General features: G+C 34.9%; 1 protein-coding gene across 8 annotated transcripts in view; it reads left to right on the top strand.

Annotated features, from left to right (window-relative positions):
• Nfib (nuclear factor I B) overlaps window positions 1–24,950 on the top strand; it is a 232,559-nt gene that overhangs the window by 125,397 nt on the left and 82,212 nt on the right. For all 8 annotated transcript variants that reach the window (XM_058586341.1, XM_046467294.2, XM_046467293.2 and 5 more), the window contains exon 3: window positions 10,859–10,912. In XM_058586341.1, coding sequence (XP_058442324.1) covers window positions 10,859–10,912 — 54 coding nt within the window. The remainder of the gene's footprint in view (window positions 1–10,858; window positions 10,913–24,950) is intronic.

Raw genomic sequence — 24,950 nt, 5'->3', positions numbered from 1 at the left:
CGTAATGTTATGTGCAATGAAAATAATCTTTATGGGAGCATGGGAGATGAGTCTGTAGTAAAAAGCTTGAAATTGGTCTCTGTTAAAATTTTGTCACATCTGGAAGGCATTTGATGTGTAAGATTACATAGATTTGATACCATTCAGGGTTAAGACATATGGATGGGACATTATGCAGAAACTTGCTCTTTTTCATACTTTTTGGATTTAGCATAGAGATTTTTGAATCATAAGGAGTCGATTTGAATCTCTCTTAAAGATAAAATGAGTAACATGACAAAATGGGAGGAATTTTGAGCACATGGTACACAGCTCTGCATCATTATGCTCTCAGTTCCCCCCACTTTTTTTTTTTAATGGTCATAGTCAGTGGACATGCCTCTCATCATTTTTTTTTTCTCATTTCCCAAATAACCATAGTAAGGAGTAGTGGATTCCGTGGTGGGCTATAGGAGACTCTTTAATATTCTTGGTTAGAATTATTTATATTTTAAACCTTTCTCCTAAAGTGTTCATTCAAAAAAATATTGTCCCCCCGTAATTTTTGTATCTGTCAGGTTGTAAACTTTTCAGAGTTCTTTCAAACATTATTCCTTTTAGTGAAATAATCTTGACTTTCCCTGTAAAAAAATGAAAAAAATCGGGTTAGCTATGTTTTGTTAGTATTTTATCAATATAATTGAGTTACTTTCCTTTTATGCAGAGTTTTAATTTGCAAAAGGAAGTTACTATCTTCTCGTTTGTTTCCTCATTTTATCCCTTTCAAAAATGTTAGCTCAATGATGTATTATTCGAGTAGTTTTATTCCTGGTAAATTGGCTTTTGCCCTGAAAACATGGGGACAGAAGTTCTTTGAAGGACTTATCAAGGAACTGTTGGAACATTTAATATCATTATCTGCCACATCAGCAAGCTTCCTGTTTCATCAAGTGACTTCTCTGGTTTTTTTCCTCCAATATTATGATAAAGGTATTTTATAAAAAGAAACAATAATGAGTGTCTGATATACAAATCTATTTTGCCTTCAGAGAAAGTATGCTGTTTATAGTGCTACTTTATTATTCAGTGCAGTTCATGAACCTTTGGATTAAGTATATACATTTATTTTTATATGAATAATATCATCAATGACTGAAGAGCCATGATTTCATAATAAAGCAAAGACTAGTTAACTAATATAAGATAGAGTTTCCCATCCATTTTCCTTTCTCTAAGCTCATCTAATGATTTAAACATAAACATTTTAACTACTTGGCAAAGTATCTTTTTAGCTAACTGAAAGGAGAAATCTGTGTTCCAGTAAAAAAACCAAATAAATATATCTTTTCAGAAACACATTTCTATGCTGTAATAAATAAAATACTGAAAGGAAAAAATAATAAGAATGTGACTTTTTGGTCATTAACTGAATCAACTGCTGCATTTGTGTTTATAGAGAGGTTACAGACACTTAAAATTAAAATATGCAGATAACCAAACAACTCAAAGTTATGATTATTATCACTGGCCTTTTATTTATAATGGGAGGAATAAAAAATGTGTTATCCTTCATCATGCTGTTCACTGTAAAATGGTGGTTATGGTAGAAATTGAACATTGACTATATGCCAGAATACTACCAAGTAATGAATAAAACTAACATAAATGTTGACCCCATGGATTTTAAAATGTAGCAGGGGATTTGGACACTAATCAGTCCTTTAGCTACCTATGTTGTCGATGTTTGCAAGGGGCAGTTCAGAGTGAAAATAGAGGAGGACTAATGAGGTAGGCATTTTTTTATTTTTTTTGGAGGGGGAACTAAAAAAATGTATTTTAAAAATATATTATAGACTTTCTCTACAAATACTTGTCCATATTTTCACTGCCATATTAAGTTTTTTTTTCTCTCTTTTATTTCTAATCCCCTTGGAAATGATTAAGACTAAAACTTTACCTTTTTTCTTATCCAGTTTTAAATAACTGGGCAAGAGAAAAACAGACTCAGGCATCAAAGAGTTTGCTTAGGATAAGAGGCTGGTAGTTAATGAATGGGACCCAGGAGCTCAGACTCTCCAGTCAGTTTGGAGAGAACATACCCTGCTCTTGAGAAGTAAAGATGGCAAATGAAGTATTAGAAAGTATTAGAATGAAGTATTAGAAAGTATCTGGGTTTAACCTACGTATATAGTATTATATTAAGTTTGGGGAAAATACATGAAATGACATAGCATAGAAGGGCCATGTGTGCACAGGAGAGTGTGGGACAAAACAAAGCAGCTACATGGGTCAGTGTGCTAAATGGTGTTAAAATAGCTGTTGAGGACTTTGGAGGTAAAACAGCATTTATTTTTCCATTCTTTCCTCTTAAGAGAAGCATTAAGACTAACAGGATCATAAACATTGCCTTTCATTTATGTTGAAATTCTGCATCGATTTTTCAGTTTCCTCCCATAATTATGTTTTTGAATCTGATGACATTCTGGTTTTCATTTTAAGATTCCTATCTCACCAACTTTTGTTTTGCACTACATACATTGCTATAAAATGCAGGTTTCTTGGTTTCCAAGGGTCGGGGGAAAGTATATTACATAGTTATAGTTGAAATTCAAAATGTCTCCCAGATGGAAAAGACAGAACAATCATCTCATCTTTTCCTACTGGATCTGGCCAGGTTTTGGAAAGGACTTCATTATTTTTATGTGGCAAACTGCATTGGCAAATCGTTCCTTAAAGTACGCAGTGGCGTGTTCATCTAATATTATGAGATATGGGCAGCATTTATGAAAGATTATAAATCTTACAACTCTCTTCAGAAACTTAAAATACAGCTGGAAATGTTTTGCTTCCAACAAACATGCAATCTTCATAAAATTGGAAAAGAAATGTTTTGAATAAATAATGTTTTAGTTTATTTCTCTCTAGTGTGAGAACTATTTTTTTAGTCAAAATCATGCCATAAAACTCCTCCCTCCCCTACTTTAACACCCTTGCCTCTGTATTTATATTATGCTGGTGCATTTAATTTTTTTTAAGTATGCCAGATTGCTTTGCCTTGTTTTTAAAGATAGAAAACTGGATTTGCTCCCAGGGACTCTTTCCCTAACTAGGCCAGTTTAAAAGCTAAACAAGAATTGAGTCAGTTAATTAATTTAAATGAGATTACAAATCAAAAACATATTATGCAATCTTGATTTAATTACCACATTTTATTTACTTAATTGAAAACACACTGTAGAAAGTTAGCAATCTTGACAATGACCAGCGTGGTGTCTTTGTATTCTATAGGTTAAAAGTGATGCAAGCAAGAAGTGTAGGTGATCCTGATTTTGACCTTTGGTTCACTCAATCCCTGGATCAGTAAATGGTCATTGAACTTAGTCTTAGGGCAGGAAGCTCAGATTCGACCATCCTAGACTTCATTTGTTGGTCTTGGTGCTAGTTGATGAAGTACTGCAACTCTTTGCTCTTGGATGTCAGCACGGTGACACTTTTCCTCAGGTGTATTCCTGTTTGCTCTGGTCGGTAGTCCCCTGTTATGGGCATGATTGGCTCTCATACCCATTTGACATTTTTTTCCCTTAAATTTCAGTAGTCTTTTTAAAAGTTTTTTATTTTTTAATTAATTCCCTGTGGGCAAATTTTAGTCTTGAGCCCAAACAAATCCTTATTTTAATCCTTGGGATATGAAATTTGGAATCTAATCTTCCTGTAAAGCAAAAGTGACTCTTTAAAGAAAGTTTAATAAGGGAACTAGTGGAATATATATGGATAAGGAATAGGATATATTACATATTGACTCTTTTGTTCTATATTTTCCTTTGGTTAATGAAATTGCTTTATCTGTAAAGATTCTCAACAGAATAAGTTCTTTTAAAACTGAGTTTTGCTAAATCATATATTTAAAAGTCATTGTTAACCAATAGAAAGGGTAATTGAAGGTACAAGCCTTCAGACATGAAGTAAAATAGATTGAAAGGCATCATTCAAAATATGTGGAAAACCATATTTCCCAAATATTATTTTGGTTCTGCCAAGAGTATTTAGAGAAGTTTGATTTCTCTTCTTGCTCACAATTGAGCTTAAGGGAGGGGATACAAATGCAGCAAAAACATGTCAAGGACTCCATTAACAAGTAATAAAGTTCATGCTTCCCACATATAGATTGTTAACCAAATTTTGCAATGACGTGAACTCCCAATAAGAGACAAGAGTAGAGAGAAGCAGGAGGGATACAGGGAGATAAGGGGAAAGAATCAGTGAGCATTTCCCACACACTTATGAAAGACAAGAGGGCACTTACCTGATTTTCTCATGTATCTTTGTGTTATTTTAATAAACATTTAATAGAAGGAAAAGAAAATACTGTAAAACTATAATTTTGTGTCACCCCAGTTGATAAACCAGCTCTCCATTAAAACTGAAATAGTGTTGTCACTGTATTGGAAGAAAAAAAACATGGCAAATTATGTAATAGTAATTGTGATTATATAAAGCTCACTCACTACAAATCCCAGGGAAATCAGTCCTGACACTCAGGGAACTGTCAAGAGCAAGATACAGTGCTGTGGGGAGGAGGGAGGGGAGTGAAGGAGGAAGACCTGCCCAAGGAGAAGCATTCTCTCCCCATCTTTAAACAGTACATGTTTTTGTCTTTTCTGTTTCCCTAGTATAAAGTGTGTGCATTTGTATCCCATCCTTCAAGTTTTTGCTTTTTATATCTTGACTTTTCTTTCTTAAGTGATTCTTTTTGGCATGCTATGTATTGAATTTGCACAAATATACAATTCTAGTATGTTAGCAATTAATAATGTTTTAGAGAGAAAGAAGCAGACTGTTCTAACCCTTAAAAAAAATCTCCTGGTATTCTTTAGTTGACAATGGGCTATTTCTTCACCTGCTTAAGGCAAAGGAATATGACAAAGGGCTCTTTATGACATGATGACTAATTTTAGTTCTAGCAAGAAGCTATCTGTAGGTTAACAGGTTACCGGTTGGGTTTCATTTACTCTTCTGATATCCCTTGATATAAAAGCTATATTGTTCTAGAATCATATAATTTTAGAGTTAGAAGGGACTTGACAAAAAAAAAAATTTGCCTTGTTCAGTCCCTTCTTTGCACCCAAGTGACTATAAATTAAAATAGTGTTTCTCAAATTTGGTTTTCCTGTTGGTACTCAAGTCATGGTATCAGAGAATAAAATGAGCCTCTGTGATAAGCTTCACTCAGGAATAGAAAAGTAGTCTATATAATGTAGGTCATTAAAACTTCTTGGCCACCTCTGTGCAAATTGGGGACCTTCTTCCTGGACCCCCAGTAAACACCTCCTTACTCTGCAGGAGAGCAAAAATTGATCCCTGATGCAGAATAGTTTATCTCATACCCTCACTCCAATTTCATTCTTCATTTCTTTTTTTTCTTTTTTTCATTATTTCAATATTCATTGGGAAGGAGGGAAGCAGAACCAGCCCTTACATTAGCCCGGAACACTCAGCCTGGGAAGCGCGAATCTGTTCCTTTTCCTTACCACAAAAGGTTTATCTGTATGACTTCTAATATTGTTTTTGTGCTGAGTGGCATACCTAGTCTTTCTTCTTTGTGCATATCTGTAGTTTACAGACCAGTTGTTTTTATTTGGCTTTACCAAATGTGCCAAGGCATTATCCCCAAACTTAAGGCTAAAAGACTAAATAGCGCAGCATCTCTGCCATTATGGAGTTCAGAAGTCAAAAAGGAATGACCTTCATATGAAGACTTAAGGGAGGAAAAAAAAAAGCAGTTAGAGGCATTCTGTGCAAGACCCTGAGGCATGAGTGCTGGTACACTCAAGGGTCCAGAAGGCTAAAGTGTGACTCAGGGGTTGGTGGGGCCAGATCAAGTTACCTTTAGTGACACATTAAATAACTGGAGTTCTTTCTGTGGGTATTTGGAATACATGTGAGTTTTTTTTTTTTTTTTTTTTTTTTAAGCAGGGATTTAGCCTAATCAGTTTGGGGTTTTATAAACATTGCCTTGGTAGCAGAGTGAAATATGTACTAGGTTGGGAGATCATGTTATTTTTCAAGACCTCACTTCTAGGGTGACTTCCATCTGATATCTTTCATGATGTATTCTTGCCCACCCTTACCAAGAAGAGTCAATTTTTTCTTCTGGATATATACTCCTTTGTATCACAGTGTTTTTGTTTTTTTTCAATTTAAATTACTTGTTAATTTATAAACAAATAATAAATTATACATATTTATGGGGCAAAACAGTTTCTTCTAGCTTTCTGACATACATAGAACACTATTGATGTCTATAATAATCCTATCGTGCAATAGCATACCAGGGCTTCCTACTCCTATCTGACCATAACTTAGTACCCACTGATCTACCTTTCCCTAGTATTTTCTAATTTGTGCATTCCTATCTCATTGGGTCATTTTTAAACTTCTAGAAGGCATATGTTCTATATTATTTTATAAAACAATACTTTAAAGACCATTATTATAAACCAAAGGAAAATTATAAGCACAATGGAAAAAAGGAGTGTGTGTCACACAGTACTAAGCATTTGGATATAGACAGTGCTCCATAAATCTCATGATTTCTCTTTTAATTGATATCTACATTAATGAAATATTTTCCAATTTTGATGATCTACTCACCTCAGAGAGTTGCATTTTATTCACACCAGAAAGTTAGTGCTTAGTAACATTTTATACACCATTACTTATTTATTATCTTATATTTATTATATTATCTTTTTTTACTTCTGCCAGGCTAACTGGAAAACATTAGGATTTTCTTTGTTTAGCAGAGAGAATCTAAGCTACATTTGAGTTAGAATCAGCCTCTCTCTAACACGTCAAGTTGTGTATAGAGTTCAATGACAATAATTATAATTTCCTGCTTAGGTAGAGAGAATAGCTAAAAGTTTTTTGTTTTTTTTTTTTCAATTCTAAACCAGGTTTGGAATGCATTGGTAAAGGGAGGGAAGGTGAAGTTCCCAGGAACTGCAGGATCATTTGGCATTGGGTCATTTCAAGATTTCCTCATGACCACTCAAACAGCAGTGTGTCTGAGCAGGTGGCTCAGAGAGGGGAAATGCATATGACCCTGGCCATTTAGGTCATTTTGGTATCCCAGGGTCTTCCATAAAACTGGCTCATTAGGAAAGCCTAAGCACTCCTTGGGTAAAGCTAAGACATTAGAATAGCCATAAAAGATTGACTGCTTTTTAAAAAGGACTGAAGAAAAGTTATAAGAGTTTTTAGGGGTGTGAACAGTTCCAGATTCTTGGAGAAAAATCTTTAACCTGGCAGAGGGAGGAGTTGATTGAATTTTAGAACTCTCTTCATTCATTGTCTTCTTTTCCTAAAAGAATAAATTCATGTTTAAATTCACACTTGTAAACAATAAAGAGAACAGAGTGCTGTGGTGTGCACTTTTGGTGCCTGCTACTCAGGAGGTTGAGGCAGGAGGGTCACTTGAGCCCAAAAGTTGGTGGCCACATGGTGAATCCCATCTCCAAAAGAAAGACACACAGAGAGAAAGAAACAGAGAAGCAGGGGTGGGAAGCATGGGCCTAACCCTCTTACATAGCAATCCCAGGCAGGCAAACACATCTCCATGTTCAGTAGATCCACTAACAGACGTTTTTAGATGTACCACTGGACTGGACACAGATTATTTGTATATCTTTTCTCTTCTTCTTCCTGAGAGTTAGTCCATTAAAAATTCTAATCCTTCTTTAAAATGTGGCTTCATGTTTAATAGTGTCTTTCATTTGTTGATTATGTAGGACTTGTGTGGACCAGGGTTTGATGCATGATATGTTGTGATCTTTGCAGTGATCTGAAGTAGGCAGTAGGATTGCAGTTTTCAAGATCAGAATGCAAGGCTCCAAGAGATCGGAGATCTTTGTAATTCTGTACAGGGTCACACAACTATGAGGGACAGAGCCAGGATTCACTCCAGCATGCTAGACGCACCCATGCACACACACACACACACACACACACACGGTAGGGAAACTTGAGCAAAGTGGTGGAAGTGGTTAAATAAAACCTTTGAGTATAGAGTAATTTGACCTAGGTGGTGAATTGGAGGGTTTTAGATGTGGTCTGAATAATTCCTTCTCTGAAGTCAACCACAATAACAGTTCATTTTGGTTTCTCTGCCAACTGCGACTCCCTGGTTACTTCCTTTTCCAGCAGTTGGAATTAAGTGACCAATATAAGGTGACATAAGAATTAACAGTAGATTTTAAATAATTTTAGTATTTACTGTCTGAAACTAAGTGTTCTGTACTTGCTTGCATAGGGGTCCTCTTCTGTGTTTTGGGGACACAATATATGCTCTTTGGCTTCAGGAGAGGCACAGGCTTTGGAGTATGAAAGAGAACCTGTCATTGCGCTTTAGTAAATACCAGATCATTTTAGAAAGTGGAATTGTTACAGAAAGCAATGTATGACTCAAATTTAGGGTCCGCTCAGTTTTCTCTCAAATACTTGTGGGTCTTTTTCTCCCTTCCCTTCCCTTTCTTTGTAAGTCTATTTGTTCAATTGAATTTGGCCTGCAGTTGGAAATGGGAACAGAAAGTAATTAAAGAAAAAAAAAATCCCAAGTAGGATGTTGTGGTAATAGGGGATGCCATTGTGTTAACTGAATACTTTCTTAGGAATGGAAGAGACTTTCATTCTTTATTCTACTGGACCCAAACTTTAGCCACAGATAGTGGGAAAGTTATATGGTGCCACTTTGTCATCGATACAACTGAACATAATAAAGCTCATGTACTCAACTCCTGAATTAAGACAGCTGCTGCAGCTTGCCTAAGATAACAATTTTAACTTACCTTATATTGTGTCATATCTAGTTATGCATATCTAGACTTTCATAAATGTGAGGTAGCTGTAGAGAGAAAAATTAACGGTTGAGGGTCTGGTCAGTGGGTATGTAATGCATTGCTAAGAACTCATCTCCATGTTAGAATCACTTGAAAAATTGAATTGTAATTGTAGTATAAATGCTGAAAGGAATCCATCAGAGGAAATCAGGGCAAAAATAGCCAAGATTGTAGCAAAATAGTATAGGTTGTTATTTTCATGTAATGATTGTACTCTGAGCATGGAAGATGTCTAATATTTAAAGGAAAGGTTGCTCTCTGGAGCTCAATTCCAGAAAAACTAATAGAAGAATTCATGGGAGATGAGAGGTGAGATTTTTCAAGAGCACCAGTCTGAAGGAGACTGTAGTCAGAGCATGGAATGCAAGAGTGGTTCTTTCCAATTCTTTATTTCCATACTTCCATACTTCCATTTCCTGAAATCAGGAACTAGTTGGAGGACAATGTGGAAATCACTAAATATGTTTGCTAAGATTTCACAAAATCTGTTTTGGATGGGAAAAGCTAAAAGACAAGGAAATGAGATGAAGGGTAAAATTCTGCTTCCAGGCTTAAATCTAAGCTACCAGGTATGTAGCAATGGGCTGAAGTAAATAACCAAGTTTGTTACTGGGGGAGGAACCAGCAGGATTTTCTTGCATTAATAGTAGAAGTAGCAGTTGCAGTGTGTTAATCACTCACCTGGAGGAACAGAATAACCCTGATGAAAACAAAAAAACCCAGCATCTGACTTTTCAGCTTAACCAAGATGAAATACCTTTCCTGGCTTAAGTATAATGACAAGGTTTTAGGGAAGACACTTGTTACTATATGGCAGTCAATGACAGAGCAGTCTTCTGTGCCCCACCTATCATATTTTGGTGAAATGTACTATCTAATTCGGGATTGTCTTTTCTAGGCAAGCAAGGAAGGCTGCTGAGTTTGAGCCATCTATTCTTCTGTTACTGAACTACAAGCCTAGTACACTCACAGCCACAAACAGCATACTGAGAAAGACACAAAAGAAGTAGGCAGAATCTTTGCCTCTGTTTAGGAGCATGCAATTTAGTAGGGGAGACGAAAGTTAAATACTAGAACCAATGAAAGAAGATTACAAAGCAACCTGCAAGTAAGGGTATAATAACACAGGGCAAATGCTACAGATAAATGCTCTAGGGACACAGAGGCAAAAGGGTGAGCAAAACACTACAGTGTGAGATCAGCCAGGGAAGGCATGCTGTCTAACAGTTGTATATCCTCTAGGTTCCTTTCTGTAGCATCCATGAGGGATAATGTGGAATAGCGAATTCAGATAAACTACATCGATCTCTTCCTCCTAATCTGAAAAATCTGTCCATCTATCACAGATGGAAATTAAATCGATCCAATAATTTGCTCTCCACAAAAGCATGTTGGTTTCTACCTAGTAATTTATGCTTTTCCTGGTGTTTGCAAATTGATTGCTATTATGGGATGTAGACAACTCTGGGCCTAGTTCCAGTAGGTTGGGGGATTATTGGAGTGGATATGTGTACATGCGTGTGAAATCCTGGAAAAGCAGGCTCTCATTTCTGTGTATTTTACTCTTTGAATAAAAACATATTTTCGGGTTTTTAAAAAGCATGTTTAATTATACTCAGATTGCATTTTTAAGGGAATGTATCTGCTTTATTTCATGTTTCCACTGACTGACCTTGATATTTGCCTAACCTTCAAAACATCTTTAGTTGCTTTGTAGCCAGACCTTTTGTTTCAGAAACGCCTTGCTCTATCCCAAGAATATTATGGATTAATACTTGATTTTTTTTCTTTTGACGTAGAAATATGTGTAGACATTCATCTGGTTTGATGAATAAAATATTGCTATGAAAAGGCTTGGGAAAGGATACTTTATTTAAACACTCAGTTTCATTGTTGTACCTTATTTTTTTTTAAGTCCTTCTGAGGATTGTGAAATTCTTTCAAAACAAATTAAAAAGAAAACATTTTCTGTGATTTCTTTACAGATTCTGGACAATCAGGAAGTCCAAGCCACAATGATCCTGCCAAGAATCCTCCAGGTAAATATGTGTTCCAGGACGTTTGCAATCTGACATTGTTGGAGAACAAAGGTACCACTGTATAGATAAACACCCCATAATTGGTCAGCTGCCTATTTTGTTCTGGCAGGCAGGTATGATTGGGACAAGATGTGATTGTGTTTAAGCCCTTTGCAATGGCAAATACTTCTATATTGGCGTCATCAGTATTTACCTAATCACCAATGTTTTAATTTTTGTTCGTATTTCTTTAAAAGTGAACGTGTGTATATTTTAGTTGTGTACCTTTTAGGTACTAAAAATCATTGCTGTTTGAAAAGCCAACAAACCTTTTAATCTTTTTTTTTTTTTTTTACCCAGGAAAAAAAGTAAAATTTTCTCTAGCTTATTATATTCATCAATTTTCATTACTTTATTGGTGGTGGTGGTTGGTTATGTTTTCACCAAAAGATTTTTGCAAGGATTTTTATTCCATAAGGTTTTTATTGGGTTCCTAGAATCAGGAAATAATGAAAGTAGGATTTTTCCTTTAGTACAAGGTATGCCAAATACCCTCTATTTTCAGAAGCTGTTCCAGATCTGAAAATGGGTTTTTATAACTTGACCATCTTCATGGTTTTTGTTGCTCTAAAATCTGAATATATAGCATTTGCTTTTCATTTACAAGCAGTGTTTTTTCTCCTGAGAAAATAATATAAAACTAGTGCAGTGAAGGATTTCTGTTTTTTTCATTATTTTAAGAATTTTAATCACACCTATAACTTTTGGTTAAAAAAAATGCTTTAAGAATAAACTAATGAAAACAAAACAAAACACAAGACAATGGAAAGCAGTCTACACACCTGCCTCCCACCTCCTCAGATAATCTCATCTATCACTTCTCTCAAAAATAAGCCACAAAAATTACAGAAAATCATAAATATAAGTTTATTTCCTCAGGCAGACTTAGTTTTAATCCTTCATTATTTGATTTTCCACGTCACAATACTTGGCTAGTATGAAGTTCAAATACCTAAAGAATCCCAAAATTGCACAAAAACGTATTAGATCAGTATTCTCTTAAAATGATATTAGAAAGATACAGCAAATGGATATACAAGTAAAAATATAAAATCGAAAAAGAATTTATTTTTTTTCTGAGTCTTGCTTCTATTTTGTTCTTTATTTTCACTTGAAAGGCATTTTTTTTTTTGTTCCAAGTAAAAGTTAACTTACTATTTTAGACAAAATTGTAATGTATATCAAGAGTGGTTTGTAGTTCAAAGACAAAAATTCTAATTAAATACATATTTAAAAGGTATATTAAGTTGATATTTCTTTATCCACAAATTGGCTATTAAGAGCAAAACATAACAAAAAACTGAACAATTCTAAATGTAAATACCAGTTAAATTTATTATTTTGTTTTTGTGTAAATGGAAGATTAGAATTATTCAATTATTTTTTTCCAAAAAGGCAAATTGTTTATATTGTTAGAAATGTTTCAAAGTTGAGAAAATTTTATTAACTTAAAATGTCCCTTAATTTTTCAAAGATTTCTTCTTTTTAGTTGACTATTTTTTTTCTGAGTAAAAGTGAATTGTATCTAAATATTTTTCAAAAGCCTCCTTACTCATCTTACAAAGAATGAGAGGGAAATAGCTTTGGTAGAAAAAGAGTTGATAAGTATTATAAGCCAGACCAAACAAAGGATATGTTCTTTGCATTTGAATGGCAGCTTGATTGAAATTAATAAAGCAGTTATTGTTGAAATGCATTTTGAACATGTACAGAAGGAATTATGTGCACCTAAAAATGTTCTCTACTTGAGCTGGATGAATAACCTTTGTATAGTTACGTAATGACAAAATTTAGTTTTTCAATCTTTGTCCAGAAGCTTGGTTAAATTTTTCCTTTGCTATATTCAATGTAGATCTCTTAATTTTTCTGTTTTTATGCAATATGGCAAACAGAAATAATTGAGGTGCAACACCTCTGATTTTTTTCCATGTTGAATTTTCCTCAGAAATAAAACTTTTGAAAACTATATTATGCAGCTGTCAAATACACATTCAACCAAAATTAAATAGAATAAAATTAGAATTTTCTTTGATCATTCAGAAGCATTCCATCATTTTGACATGCTTTGTGTATCATTAGATTGTGAACTTAACCTAGAGCTTATTAAGGAAATTTTGATGAAAACAAGTTTGTTTTGTAGTACCTAGAAATAAATAAAGCCACTAGGAATATAGATTATTTTCTAATTTAAAGTGGAAAAAATATTAGAGCTTATTAAGGTTTTTGTTTTGTAGTCAGTTGGGATTAAATTATTAGTATTTAAAGCTCCTTTCATACAAATAAGTGTCTTAGGTGTTTTGGAGCATAATTTATCTTTAGGAGGCTCTTTTCATCTTCCTAATTTCGCTGAAATGTGAAATCTCCAAAGTTGAGATTCAGTGTCTTGAGAAGGCACAATCCATTTATGGGAAAATTTAATCCACTGCATAAGCAATGAAATAGACAAATCACTTTGCTGCTTTCAGTGTTATAGCAAAGAGAAGTTGACCTCTGAAAAACATCACCTTGATTACCCACACTTTTTTATCACTGGTAGATTTCTGCTGGGAGATGTGCAGCCCATGGAACTTGCTACCATCTATTCCTGTGTTTATTTCCCAACAGCTTGGGAAGAGAGAGCAAAAATCCAAGTCCTTCTGGAGATATGGGCTCTTTGAAATCTGTTCCTGACTATTGACATGAAGGTGGAATCCCATCCAGTCATCCTATGAGTGCAAATGCTTGCAGCTGTATACCCACACATAGCCCTGCTCCCCTTTGGCTTTTCTTCAGCAGCAGACCTGGCTGTCTGACTTGCAGGCTCATTCCTTGCTGACTGAGAACTTCTGAAGGGTGACTCTGAAGTTCTTCGTATTGTAGTATGAACCTCTGTCAATAGAACTTGAGTCTTTTAAATATTTTTTTTTAGTTGTAGTTGGACATAATGTCTTTATTTTTATTTATTTATTTTTATTTGGTGCTGAGGATAGAACCCAGGGCCTCATGCATGCAAGGCAAGCAAGTGCTCTACCACTGGGCTACAACCCCAGCCCAATAGACCTTTAGTTTTAACTTGTGTTTTCTCAATTGGAATTAGTATTTTCGTGCAAGCAAATAAAATCAATACATTTTGGGGAGGTGGAATATTGATATTTGTTATTTTAAAATCATTTAAGTAGTATTTTTGGTATTTGCTATTTATAAAACAATCAAATACTCTTTAGGGTATTTCATTAAACCATCTATGACTTAATGCTTTGTTTTTATTCTTTGTTAGATGGCAGGCATGGGCACCATTATCTTTTTAGAGCCAAAGTACTCTAGAAGTCTGATGGCACCCAAGGACATGGAATAGTTATTTTGGTCAAAAGCACTAGGCCACTTCATCTTTTTAATGATGCACATCTCCCTTGTGCTTATAACAGAGCCAGAAATTATATGTCTGAATTCATTTACCTATTTTTGAATATTAAGCTAACCCTTCCTAAACAATAAAACTACAAGAGTCCTCTCCCAACTATCATGGACTAAACAAGGGTAAACTCTTAACTTTGGAACATGGACTCAGATGTAATTTTATTTTCAGTATTTCAAACTCCACCACTACATTTAGGAAATGTGTGATTGATTGGGTTGTAATCTTTTAAAATTAGCTCTGACTTGCTTTTTTATTTTGTGTTTCAACATTCCTTGGGCTGTGATCTTCTAGATTTCCCAAACTGGATAATTTGCTTAATGCTGAAATGGTTGGTATCCAAGGAAAACAAGGAAATATAGAGGTTGTATTTTTTGCCTAAGTCAGTTCCAAGATGAAACTAGAAAGGCCATAGTTTTGTGGGGAACTCTCTCTTGATTGGCAATATAGTAAAGAAATGTTGAATCCTAAAGCAGTTTTTGAAAATTTTATGATGTAAATTTTTGAAGTACTTCAAGTTTCATTAACAAGAATTTTCTTACCTGGGATGACATGGATTTAATATATTTTCCTTTTTGCAGGTTTTGGGTACATGTGCTTTCTATGTGTTGGCATTTGCATGTAGCTTGGTAAAATTTCTGAGTGCCATTAGGTCCACATATTGAGTGTGTCTAAAATATACTCTCTGGAACAAGGACAGGACTAAGTAAATAACTGAACAAATTAAACAAGAAGGATCCTATTAACTATAACAATATTTTTGTCTTGAACTTAACAAATTTTTTAAATCATAAAAATTTTGAACTCAATCTCTCCCCATCTTTATTTTATAGATACTGAAATTGAAGCCTACAGAAGGGCATCATGAAACTCATAAAAATCAACTAAATAATTATTAAGGAAACAGCTCAGGCAGGCATGGTGGTGAATGCCTGTAATCCCAGTGAGAGGGGAGTCTGAGACTGAGGCAGGAGGGTCCTAAATTCAAGATCAGCTTAAGCAACTTAACAAGACTCTCATTCAGAATTCAAAAATACATTTGATTTACGTGGATTATGAATCAAATGTATGAAATATGATATGTCAAGAGCTTTGTAATGTTTTGAACAACCAATAATAAAAAAAAGAAAAAAGAAAAAAAAACAAAATTCAAAATTCAAAAATAAATAAGTAAATAGGACTAGGGATGTGGCTCAGTGGTAAAGTGCCCCTGGGTCAATCCCAAGTTAGAGAGAGAGAGAGAACGAACAGTAGCTTAGCATCTCGGTAGTAGCTGTCATCTATTGGTATCACTAGGACCTATATTTGCCTAACTTTTCACTTTATGTTTTCAAATCTTAGAACTTTAATTGTTACTGAAATAATACAACATTTTCTTAGCTATTTGCATACAAAGGCAGATAAATTTGTATAATCCCTCATATAGCATGTTTTATCTTAGAATATTGTGTTTCAAGTTTTAAGAAAAAAAGGAGGTTTACACTAATTTTCAAGAATCATATCCAATTAACTTCATATCTATTCCTTCTCATGTCCTCATTTATTATATCTATCAGAATCAAGTTGTTTTTTTAATGGGAGAAAATGTACTATTTAATGATACTGAGAAGTAATTTTAAACCTTGGCACTAGACAATACACAACAAACTATAAACAGGCTTTCTATTCATAAAAGTGTAAATAGAAAGACATTGAAAGGATTGGTAAACAGCGGTTAAGACTTGACTTTGTTAGTAAAGCTTTTAAGTAATTTAAGAATGAAGTCTGTGCCAATCAAAAGTCAAAGGACTTTTTCTTAACAGATTTTGTTGCAGAAACATTTTTCTTCTTTATCTTTTTACTTGTTTGGAGACATCACATTCAATGAAATCCTTAAATGTTCAAATTTAGGATAGGATTCCAAAGATAGGAGGAGATGATGAGGAAGGGTTTTATTCACAAATTAGTCTTAAAAAGCCAGAAGGGTACATAATAGCCCTCAGCTACTTATTTTTTGCAGGGTAAGTTCTGAGTGCTTATATATAACCCATTCTTCAAAGATTAGTCTGTATAGCAGATGGCACCATGTCTAGCCTCTACTGTAGATCTACCCTAATTACTTATAATATTTAATTTGAAAAAAAGCCCCCCCCCCCCCCCAAACTTAGATATAACCTGTAAGGTCCTGAAAGATTTCCCTCTATTTCTTAAATCACCTATTCTACCAGGAAACAAATTAATATTAATTGCCCACTGGTTACTGAGTTCAGAATTAGAATGAAATATTGCATTCCAGGCAATGAGCATATGGATTGAGTCAACTCAAAATTAGGAGCAGAAATAGACATTTGCCTTGGGAAGCTGGGAATATACGCCATCTCATACCACGAACCATAAACAACTCAAAAAGAGCTGTCCATAGGTAAATTTTTCATTTAGTAGATATTTGCTGAGCATCTGTTACATTCATGACATTAGATTAGATGTTGTGAAAGATCTTTTTCAAAGTGAATTACATGTGAACCTCACTCTTCCCAAGATTTTTTGTCTGTAAACACATGCACTACTATATTTATATGAAGGAGATAAATATTACTTAGTGCTGCTACTCAAATGTCATGGGAGTTCAGAGTCATGAAACCTGTTTCCCACCTTTGGAGGGAGTGTGGTAGAATAGAAAGAGTATGAACTTTGGAACTCCATTTTCCCCTGAACCACGGCCCCATCTTTTACAGTGGCCATGAAGAGAATGAGCAAGTTAGCCAACTTCTCCAAAATTCAGTGCAGTCCATCATATCCACTCGAGCTGTGAGGAGCAAAGAGGAGCGTATACCTGGAAAATTGCAGGTGTTTGATAAAAGTGAAGTTTTTTATCTCACTTTTTTTTTCCAGATGGGTTGATCAAAAAGACTTCCTGTAGAAGGTATCATTTCATGTGGAACCAAATGTGTTGATTTTTTATACTGCACTTTCTAAAGACTTAAGATGGCATAGTAAAGTTACAGGGCAAGATAAGGTGATAGGTTAGATTTGAGGAGGTTAGTCTAGGATAGTTAGAGATTTTGAAAAGGAGGCAAAAGCCAACAATAAACTCACAGGTGTTTTCAAGCTCATGATGGAGTAGAATTGTAGTTTTTAGATAGTAAATTTTGTTGCATGTCTTGGGCATCAAGGAATAGTAGAATGACTTTTTGTTACATAGCTTTTGATATTGACATGAGAAAGAGTACAAATGCATCTTTACAGGATGCTTTCCCTGGGTGTAACTATCTGTAGACCCTTGCATTAACACTTTATAGATATTGTTTCCACTTGCCTCTCCATGGCTTGCCTACTTTCTAAAACCACCAACTTTTCTGTCCCCATTGAAACTTTGGTCTGTACTTTACTCTTCTTAGTGCCTCTACTTACCTCTTTTTCTGTTGATAACCTTATTCAAACAAACTCCTTCAACCAGTGTCTCATCTCTCTTCCTTTCATGAAATGGCATGAAACACTGAAATTTCATCTTGATTTCTCCTGCTGCTGGGCTTCTAAGTCCCCATTGAATGATTCTCTTTAAATTCACATTATACATGGAGTCCAGTGACTCCTTCCATTGTGTTCTGGCTTCTGTATTCTTGAGTATTTATTGATTTAGTTGACCATATTCTGTTTAAAACTTACCTCTTGCTTTTGAAAATGGTACCTCCCCTGTTAATCCCGAAATCTTTAGGGTTTTTTAGTTGCTTCTGATGACTTCTTTCTTTTTCTTAACCAGATTCTTCTTTAATCCTTTATGTTTCTTCAGTACCTCCTGTGATTTTTAAAAGTATATATATATATATATATATATATATATATATATATATTTTTTTTTTTTTTTTTTTTTTCCCAAAATGAATACCTTTGGAACAGATCTGTCTCCTAATGCGTTGAACCTGTGTTCCCAACTACTTTTCAGGCGTGTTTTCCTAGTTGTCTTATGGCTAACTCACATTTAACATTTCCAAAGTTAAATTTATTTATTTTTCTCTCAGACTTGACTTTCTTTCCTTGGAGCCACCAGAATCTACCCAAATACTCTCCATTAGAATGGCTCATGGTTGTGTTCTCAGGAGCCTCTTTCTTCCTGTTTCTTCACTTTGAACACTTTGAAAGTTCTCTTGAATCCATCCCACCTCTCAAAAACCAAAGTGTTCTGTGTATCTGTTGGGTAGCCCTGTGTAGGACTAGATGTCGCTGCTTTAATTATGTTTACTGCTTATATTGTAAATCTTTGTTTATACATGTCACCTCCCGCAGATAATTTTAGATGACTAAATTACTACTATAATCAATATCATATTTTATATGAAGTATTCTCAGAAACATTGTTTAAGGAAATATCAGATGTAAGTGCTTATAGATTGCCAGTTCAACTTCCTCACTTATAAAAACAAGGCAAAGGGGTTAAGTGACTTGTGCAAGATCCTAATTAGTTATCAGAAAATGTAGGTTAAAATGAACTTTTGCATGGGTAAAAAGTCATGTCAGTAATTCTAATACATGATTAGTACTCTTCCCCTTTCTCTACTTCCCCAACCTGGACAAATAATATAATTCTTTGTAGAACATTGCCTCTTGATAAAATGAGAAATTTTGACTTGTTTGTACTTGCCTGGAACATGTTTAAAGCCCCCACTGCTCTGAAGAGAAACCTTTGTGTTGGGATGCTCCAGAGGACCAAGTCTGCGTCTCCAGAGAGACCAGTGTGGGTGGCATACTCGAGTCCCTGGGGGTGGACACAGTGTCTACAGCTACCGGGAAAAGGGGCAGCAGACAGCAACAAAGGAGATGATGGAGGCGAATCTTAAGTGACCTGTGCCTCAGTGGGGATGAGCTTGGGGAATGCTAAATTGAGGGTTTCCGAGGATGTGGGTTAGATCACTGGTGAAGAAGTGCTCCTCCATTTCATTATTGCAGTTGCTGAAGCTCAGCAGCCCCCATCTTCCCTCTCTGCTATATTTTCTCAAGTGTCAAGTTCTATGCATTTGTACAGATTAGGGAATGACTTGATATAGTACTTGGTTATAGTACAATTTGAATACAGTAAAACAAACTGTCCTTTCACAGTGCTATGATGGAAGGACTAACTAGTTCATGAGCCAGAGTTAGTTATTCAAGGTTTTGTTTTTCTTAAATTTATAACTGCATTTTAAAGTTTTGTGGTATCTGAAGTGATGTTACAATGTAACATGGAGTTCAAATTTAAAATAAAAAATTTTTTTCAGTGCTGGGAATTGAAGTGCCCTATACCATGGTATGCACTACCATCCTATTTTACTTTTTATTTTCAGGTAGGGTTTCCCTTAGTTGCTGAGGGTGGTCTAGAGTTTGTGATCCTCCTGCTTCAGCCTCCCAATTTGCTGAGATTACAAGCATGTGCATGCATCACCCAAATGAAATTTTAATATATTGATGTAAGCAATTAATTTATATCACACCTACTTTCAGAAAACTTCCAAGATGGATTGTATGTAAATATGTTATAATTTGTTAAATTTTAAAAGATATTGCTGTAACACATTTTTCTTTCTTTGTGGATGACTAGATTCCCCATGGGAAGGGTCAGAATCCCCATGTGAAAAGTCATGAATACTCCTTAGTGAGGTTTTGTCTGTATCTACTCCTCTGGGCAGTATTTTAGTGATTGCTCTTTTACCCAAGTAGTTCATATTCCTTTTATAAGGAGGGTCTGCATTTAATGTTTCCTCTCAATTTGAATTCTCCCCCCATATTTTCAAGACCTGCTTTTTCAGTACAACATACAGCTACAAATTAAGAATGCAAATCAGTTTCCTTCTCACAGTTGGAGAGCTAGAATCTTGTATCATAGATATGGTGGACTTGCTCCAGAACAGTGAATGTCACTGGGCTCAGCAGAGGTTTAGCCTGCTGAACTCACTCTCCTGTACAAGGCAGTTGTATACCACCACCCCCCCTCCCACTTGAATTATTAGAAAGAGAGATCAACATTATAATAATACATTGCAAGCAGTTGAAAATATTATGTAGATATGTAACTAGCTACCTGAGCTTTAAGTTTGTTGTTTTTTTTTTTTTTAACCTCAGCATTGAAGAATGGGATTTAAAGATACTAAGCAAATCCATAAAACACTTCCTTTTTCTTTTTTAAGAGAGAGAGAATTTTAATATTTATTTTTTAGTTTTCGGCGGATACAACATCTTTGTTTGTACGTGGTGCTGAGGATTGAACCCGGGCCGCACGCATGCCAGGCGAGTGCGCTACCGCTTGAGCCACATCCCCAGCCCTCTTCCCTTTTCTTTTTATGTAACTTTAAGGACATCACCATGTCAAATAATTTAAGCAGACACTTTTGTGTGGTAATTTTACTCTTACCAACTTAAAAAAAATTCGTATTAGGTTTTGCTTAATGTCATTGACTGTAGAAGAACAGAAGAATTTGGCAGGTTTTGGTTTTTGAAGTCATTGCAAGTATTATAGACTTAAGTGCTGCTCTTCAGGGACCTTGAACTTTTCCATTTTTATTTTATACAATAAAACTAGGGTCAAACTCCTGTTTTAATGATTGTTTGTGTTGCTGAACCATCTTCAAGTTCTTGGTCCCACTAGAGAGTCCCCTCCCTACTCCACACTCTATGTCTTGAGCATGTCCATGTCCCTGCAGTATTCAGGAGGAGGACAGGAAAGCCATTCAACTTTCAGACTTGATATTTTCATCATTAAAATCATCACATGCACTTGTTAATGACATGAAATAAATAGTGAATAGTGGTATGCTGAGTTGTAAGGTGCAGGCTCCATTATTTATTTTGTGGGGTGTGTGTGTGTGTGTGTGTGTGTGTGTATGTGTTTTAAATTCAGTGAATATTTAGTTTAAAAATTGACATTTTATACTGTTGTTTTCTGAATTGAACTTTCTAAGCAGAACAGTATCTTCTAAATAAGGAAGGAAAAGAAAATGATCATTTTTGTTGCGATATAATAAAACATTCTGCTATTTTATGCTTAATATGTCCTAGTGGAATCCAGGTATAACCCAGGTGAATTGTGTTACCTTCCATATGTTGATAGGGGAAGAAAGGAGTACCTTTGAGCTTTTGAGAGAAAACATGTAGACAGTGGAGCAGAAGAATGAATGAATACAGAGCTCTCAGGTCACTGATGTGGTTGTTCATAATTAAAAAGAGGAAGGCAAAATATTTTTAAAAGAAGATAATTGGTGCTGAAACTTGCTGTACAATTATTTTTCAAGCAAACATTTACACTATGTCCCTTTAATTAGCTCACTTAGGTCATTTTAATAATATCCTAATCTCTATAGCTGCTATTTTTGCCTTCAGTCAAAGATTATTGAATTCTCTCTTTGATATACCATTACATATCTGTAGTGATCTCTATTAAGTGCAATTCTGATTATTTCATTTTCTCCTAATATGTGTCCAAGGTCCCCACTCTAGGCTAATACTAACTTGTTATCATTGTGATGTCATTGAGCATACCCATGGACCATGTATTTGGCCTTAACCTTCGCCGTGTGCCTTCTCTGCTCATGTAATTTCCATCTAAAATACTTGAGCCCCCTTGCCATGGTGACATGTCTTCAGGCTCTCTCTACACTTCAGTTTTATGACATTAGCACTTAGTGCAGTACTTCATCACTATTTATATGTCTTTTCCCCTTAGTGAATTCTTAACACCTTAGGGTGAGGGTTTTATTCTTTTTATAAACCTAACATCTATGGCATCTAATGCCTGGTTGGAGACAATACTCAGCAGTGTTCAAGATTTATGAAGTGGAGGCTTAGACCAGTAATAGACCAAATAAATAACCTATTTGTGTAGTACAGGAAACAGTTTCATACTCAGAACCTGGGCCAGGCCAGAGAACGCAGATACTTCTGTGGAGATAGTTACAGCGATCTTCTGTTCTGTACGCAAACTACATCCCACATAGGAAAACTTAGGAGACTTTTATAAACTCCTAATCTTGTGCAGTATGATCTGATGATGATGTTTGTATGGGGGATCTGATAGAGAATTGTAGTGTTCTAATATATTTTCTCATTTAGAATCCAGGTTCAAGCAGATCTGGTTTCTTTTCTCCCAATCTGATGAATTACAGAGAAGTCTTGTTTGCTAGTTTTGTGCTTTTGTTTACTAATCCATAAGTAGTGCACTGTAGCATTGCTAGAGTTTACATGGTCATGAATGAGCAACCTAGTTACATAACTTTCTTGAAGGTGCAAAAGATACAGATAGTAGTTAATTTCAGAATTTTCCCGATTACACTTAATGTTGCTGATTCAGTTGTGATTCTTTTCATGATGTGGAAATATTACCACTTTCTGAGAATTTGGCGACCATTATACATCATTTGCTGAAGGAGATGAAAAAAAATTGACTTTACTGATGTATAATTGTATGCAATAAATTGCATATACAAGTTTTGACATGTGTATACCGATGAAACTATCACTACCATCAAGATGACTTTTCCACCAATCCCTAAGTTTTCTCTGACTGCTTTGGATTCCATCCCTTTGTCTACCCCCATCTTCAGATGACTACTGATCTACTTTCTATCACTATAAATTAATTTTATATAAGTGGGATCACATCATATATTCATTTCTGCCTGGCTTCTTTAGTTCAGCTTAATTACTTTGAAATTGATTCATGTGGATGCTTTGTATCAACAGTTTATTCCTTTCTATGGTTGAGTAATATTTCATCATATGGATGTACCACATGGTGTGTGAAGTAAGGATTGATGTTCACTTTATTTTTTTCGTGCAGATATCCAGCCGATCTTGTGCCATTTGTTGCAAAGGCTTTTTTTTTCTTCATAGAATTGCTGAACTACTTTTAGCAAATATCAGTAGTCACATACATCTGCCTATTTCTAGTCCATATCTTTATATATCTCTTTTGTTAATACTGAAGTGTCTTCTTGATAACTATAACCTCATAAGTTTTGAAAGCTGTTTTCTAAAGTCTTTTATATTTTCTTATAAATTTTAGAAATTTTTTCAAATTCTTAAAAAAAAGGCGAGCTAATAATTTTGGTTAATTGAGACTATGGGTTCCATCCCCAGTACTGCATATCAAACCCAAACCAAACCAAAACAAAAGAGTAGTAAGACTTAAAGTTAGGTAGGTATATAGCAGAATAATTATTCTTAGCTATCAGATATAAAGTTTACATTTTGGGCCTAACCACAATTTAGTTTCTAACAACTTTTTCAACTTAAATTTCCATGAAGATATGTAAAATATTAAAAAAGGTTTAAAAATGTTTCTGATCACAGTGGACCTGGACTGAGGATAACCTTTTGCTATAGTCTTGGAGGTTTATCTTGAAACCATATAGCCAGTATATTTAGATAGAATTTAAAAATTGGTGTTTTCCTCATCTTCTGTCTCATGAAAGATAATGGGGTTAGTTCCCTGTGAAAGTGTAAACAGATAACTTTGATTCTACCCTACAGTCATCTTCTAGGTACAAGATTTCGGTTTCAATTTTAGAAGGCTTTAAGGCCAGAGAACAACAAGATTAGGAGATGGAAGATGGGGACAGGGTGAGGAGGAGTGCAGGAAGGCTAGCAACTGGTTCTGTGCCCTAATGTAAATCCTCCAGACACAGCCTCCTTAATTTATACTCTGACACCTTACCCTGGTAGACAAGGTCCATTTGAAACACTAGCTTGAAGGTTAGTGTTTTCATGCATAATCATGGTAGAATCTTACTTATCTAAGTGGTGGGGTGAAGAGAAGAGCCCACCTCTTTATAGTGGGATCTCATTAGTAAAGGACAGTCAACCATTAGAATTTGTTAGGAGCTGTGTTATCAACCGTGACTCATCATAGGATTACATTACTGCCATGATCAATAATCATTTATTGAATCATAAACACTTTAATGTACTTTCTTATTAAATCTTCATCTCAAATCTATGAAATCAGTATTATTAGGAAGTTAGAATTTAATCATTTATTCAAAGTCATTAATAAGAAAGGGGCAAATCTGGATTTTGAGCTGAATTAGAATTTGAAGCACTTAGTGCAGAGTCTGTTATGTAATAAACACTCAATAAATGATAGACATTACTATTACAATTTTTGTCTTCATCATTTTTATTGTTACTAAAGTCAAGTAACTTGTGCAAAGTTACTAAGTGGTCAGACAAGAGTTCAGATCAGTTCTGCCAGTTGTGTAGTCATATTGTCACTCTGTGTTATATACTTGACTTATGTAGCTAAGGGAATACCATATACTTTTCTGACCCCAAATCATAAATCTGGATAAGGTAAAATGAAAACAATACCAGGCATGATGGCATATCACTATAATTCCAGTGACTTGAGAGGCAGAGGCCAGCCTAGGCAACTTAGTGAGATCTGTCTAGGGATGTTGCTCAGAAATAAAGCAACCCCTGGGTTCAATCTTCAGTACCAAAACCAAACAAACAAAAAAAACCCCAAAAAACCAAAAAACAAAACATCAATATGCTTTGGTGAGAAAATACCAAAGAATAAAAGGGTACATTGTCAAAATCCAGAAAAATATATCTTTAACAGTGAAGAACTAGAAGAAAATTTCAGAGAAAATAATTTGTTTA

The sequence above is a fragment of the Marmota monax genome, unplaced genomic scaffold, assembly GCF_021218885.2.
Source record: "Marmota monax isolate L192 unplaced genomic scaffold, Marmota_monax_Labrador192_F-V1.1 WCK01_AAM20220418_F8-fsc00033, whole genome shotgun sequence".
Taxonomy (NCBI): domain Eukaryota; kingdom Metazoa; phylum Chordata; class Mammalia; order Rodentia; family Sciuridae; genus Marmota; species Marmota monax.
Note: the sequence above shows the minus strand (reverse complement) of the source record. Positions and strands in the feature narration are given on the sequence as shown.